General features: G+C 55.8%; 1 protein-coding gene across 2 annotated transcripts in view; it reads right to left on the bottom strand.

The window, feature by feature from the left end:
* Positions 1 to 2,982, bottom strand: part of LOC103460401 (bromodomain-containing protein 3-like) — a 4,516-nt gene extending 1,534 nt beyond the window's left edge. Inside the window, exons 1-5 of one of the 2 annotated variants that reach the window (XM_017303300.1) lie at positions 2,794 to 2,982; positions 1,594 to 1,722; positions 1,315 to 1,521; positions 976 to 1,202; positions 606 to 904 (exon numbers count right to left, since the gene is read on the bottom strand). In XM_017303300.1, coding sequence (XP_017158789.1) covers positions 606 to 904; positions 976 to 1,202; positions 1,315 to 1,521; positions 1,594 to 1,722; positions 2,794 to 2,946 — 1,015 coding nt within the window. In that variant the 5' untranslated portion in view covers positions 2,947 to 2,982. The remainder of the gene's footprint in view (positions 1 to 605; positions 905 to 975; positions 1,203 to 1,314; positions 1,522 to 1,593; positions 1,723 to 2,793) is intronic. The other variant, XM_017303301.1, reaches the window with a different exon arrangement.
* Between the last annotated feature and the right edge of the window lie 6 nt (positions 2,983 to 2,988).

The raw sequence follows: 2,988 nt of genomic DNA, 5'->3' as shown, positions 1-2,988 counted from the left end.
TGGATCGTGGATCATTGATCATTGATCGTTGATCATGGATCATGGATCATTGATCATTGATCGTTGATCGTGGATCGTGGATCGTGGATCATGGATCATGGATCATTGATCATTGATCGTGGATCGTGGATCGTGGATCATGGATCATGGATCGTTGATCGTTGATCATGGATCGTTGATCGTTGATCATGGATCAATGATCATTGATCATTGATCATGGATCATTGATCAATGATCATTGATCATGGATCATGGTCCCCGCCTTGCGCTCCTGTTTTCCAGTGAGGGATCAGGATGACGTGGGCGGGGCTTGGAGAAACCGAAGCATTTCCCATGATGCCCTGGGAAGGCGTTGGTACGAGGAGGTGAGAACCAGCCATTTTGTTCCCCAGGCCACTGCAGGTCCTGGTGGTGTGAGTGCAGCTGTCGCCCCCTGGTGGCGTATTAAGTCTCTGCTTCCATCAGGTCTATGAATAGTTTCTTCTCGTGGTTCAGCCTCATTTTAAAAATCCACAGCTGATGTAATTTTCCTCAGCAGGTTTCACTCAGTAACTAGTTTCTCTGTGTAAACAACCCGTTGCTATGGCGACAAGCGCAGTACTCACGCAGCAGCTTCCTCTGCTTCTTCTGCAGGCAGGACTTGACGTAGCGCTCCAGCTCGCGCAGCGTGGAGGGTTTGAGCGTCTCGAAGTCGATCTCGATCTCGTCGGGGTTCGAGTCCCTCAGCGACGGCTCCCTGGACTGGATGATGTGGACGACCCGGCCCAGCTTCTCGCCCGGCAGCCGGTTGATGTCCAGGCTCAGTTGCCGCTTCTCGTCGTACGACATCGGCAGGGACGACTCCTCGCCGTCGTCGCCGTTGGCCGATCCGCCGCCCGGCGTCTTGTTGGCTTTCTTGGGTTGCCTGGAAACAGAGAGGACGCGGTGGGCCCAGGAAGCTGCGTCATGGCAGGTGAGAGGTCAGGCGGCTCGTACCTGGTGGCCGGTACCGTGCTGTTGGCTTTCCTGGCTGGTGCTTTCTTCTGATTGGCTGGCTTGGGTTGCTGAGCGGCGGCCTTGGGTTTCTTCTCTTCTTCTATCTTGGCTTTGTTCCCTTTGTCCTTGTCCTTCTTCTTCTCTTTGTCCTTCTTCTCTTTCTTCTTCTTTGGCTTGCTGACGGGCGCCTGCGACAGCACGGCCAGCTGCTCGTGCACGGCCTTCAGCTGAAGGGACACACCGACAGTCAACCCGCCGCTCGCAGACTCGCCCACGGCAACGTACGGCTATGCAAACATGATTCAGACTAAAGGAGAAGGAAGCCAGAATGTTCTTGACCTGTGATTGGTCGGCAGCACCAACCTGCTCCTGTAGCTCGGCCAGTCGGGTGGCTCGCTCCTCCTCGGAGTCCGACGATTCGTCGGAGGAGGAGTTGTTGCTGCTGTCGGAGGAGGCGGTGCTTTTACTGACCACCGGCGTGGTGGACGGGACCGAGACCTCCAGGCCCTCGTCCGGGATCTTAGCAAAGCGCATCTCGAACACGTCCTGCGCAGAGAGAGAGGGCGGGGTCAGGGCGGGCGTGGCGGCGGCGGGCGGGCCGCCGGCGCGCCGACCTACCTGCAGCTTGCGGGCCATGGCCACCACCTCGTGGTCGGGGGGGTTGTACTTGTAGCAGTTGGAGAACATTAACCTGACGTCTGTGGCAAAGCTCTGTGGGTCGCTGTATTCTCCTTTGTCCATTTTTTTCTGCAGACACACAAACGCATCACCGTCAGCGCTACAAGCTCCGCCCCCGCAGGCAGCTGATTGGCTGCTGGTTTTTAGTGAGACCAGAAAACAGGAGCTCCTGTTAGTGACATCACCACCGAGCTGAACGTATGGCAAGCCATCTTCACATAAAAATGGGGTTTGTCACATTCCAGCTTCCAACCCTAAAAATTACATTCTGTCTCCTGAATGAAACTTTTAGATTTTATTTTATGACTGAAGGGAAAATCAACATGTCTTCTGTTTTATTCATCACATCAGTTTAAGACTAAAATATGAAACTGTGTGATCTCCACCAGCATGGAGCTCCTGACCCGGCGGCTAGCCAGGCGCTAGCTGGTCTGCAGCTAGCTAACCAGCTAACCAGCTAACTGCTGCTGCGCCTGTTGGGTCAACCAGCAGCTCAAACTACAACAGGATGGCAGACCTTCATAATAAAAGCCTGCTCCACATAGTGGACCCAGATGGACCATGTGATCCAGAACCGGGTCTCCGGTTCTGGCTGAGCCCGCTGGTCGGCTGCCAGTCGCCGTATTTCTGAGGAAGCAAAAGGCTAAAGGACAGGAAGTCAGAGAAAATGAGACTTCCTGTCCTCATCGTGTTCCTGGAAAGAAACAGGAAACATTTAGTCTTTAATCAGATATGAGTGGCTTCATCGACAGGAAGAACTGGACCGGAACCAGGGGACCAGGACCGGAACCAGGACTGGACCAGAACCAGAACCCGGACCAGAACCAGAACCCGGACCAGGACCAGGACCAGGACCAGAACCAGAACCCAGACCAGGACCAGGACCAGAACATGAACCTGGACCAGAACTGGACCTGGACAAGAACCCGGACCAGGACCAGAACCAGAACTGGACCTTGACCAGAACCAGGACCAGAACCAGAACCAGAACCCGGACCAGGACCAGAACCCGGACCAGGACCAGAACCAGAACCAGAACCAGGACCAGGACCAGGACCAGAGCTGCGCTGCAGGACAGAGATGTCTCCTGCCTGAAGCGCGGCGGTTCTGACCCAGCAGGACCGGCGAAGCGGGCCTTACCCGGACGGTGCTGAGGTCCATGGGGTGCTTGATGATGTCATGGTAGTCGTGCAGCTCCAGCGCCTCGGCGTCCACCGGCTTGTAGAAGGGCCAGGCGTAGGCGGCGTGTTTCTTGGACAGCATCTCCTTCAAGATGGCGTCGCAGTGCTTCATCTGCTCCCCCAGCTTACCGCCCTTCCTGGCGCCGGCCCCCGC

The sequence above is a fragment of the Poecilia reticulata genome, unplaced genomic scaffold (assembly GCF_000633615.1).
Source record: "Poecilia reticulata strain Guanapo unplaced genomic scaffold, Guppy_female_1.0+MT scaffold_236, whole genome shotgun sequence".
Lineage (NCBI taxonomy): Eukaryota > Metazoa > Chordata > Actinopteri > Cyprinodontiformes > Poeciliidae > Poecilia > Poecilia reticulata.
Note: the sequence above shows the minus strand (reverse complement) of the source record. Positions and strands in the feature narration are given on the sequence as shown.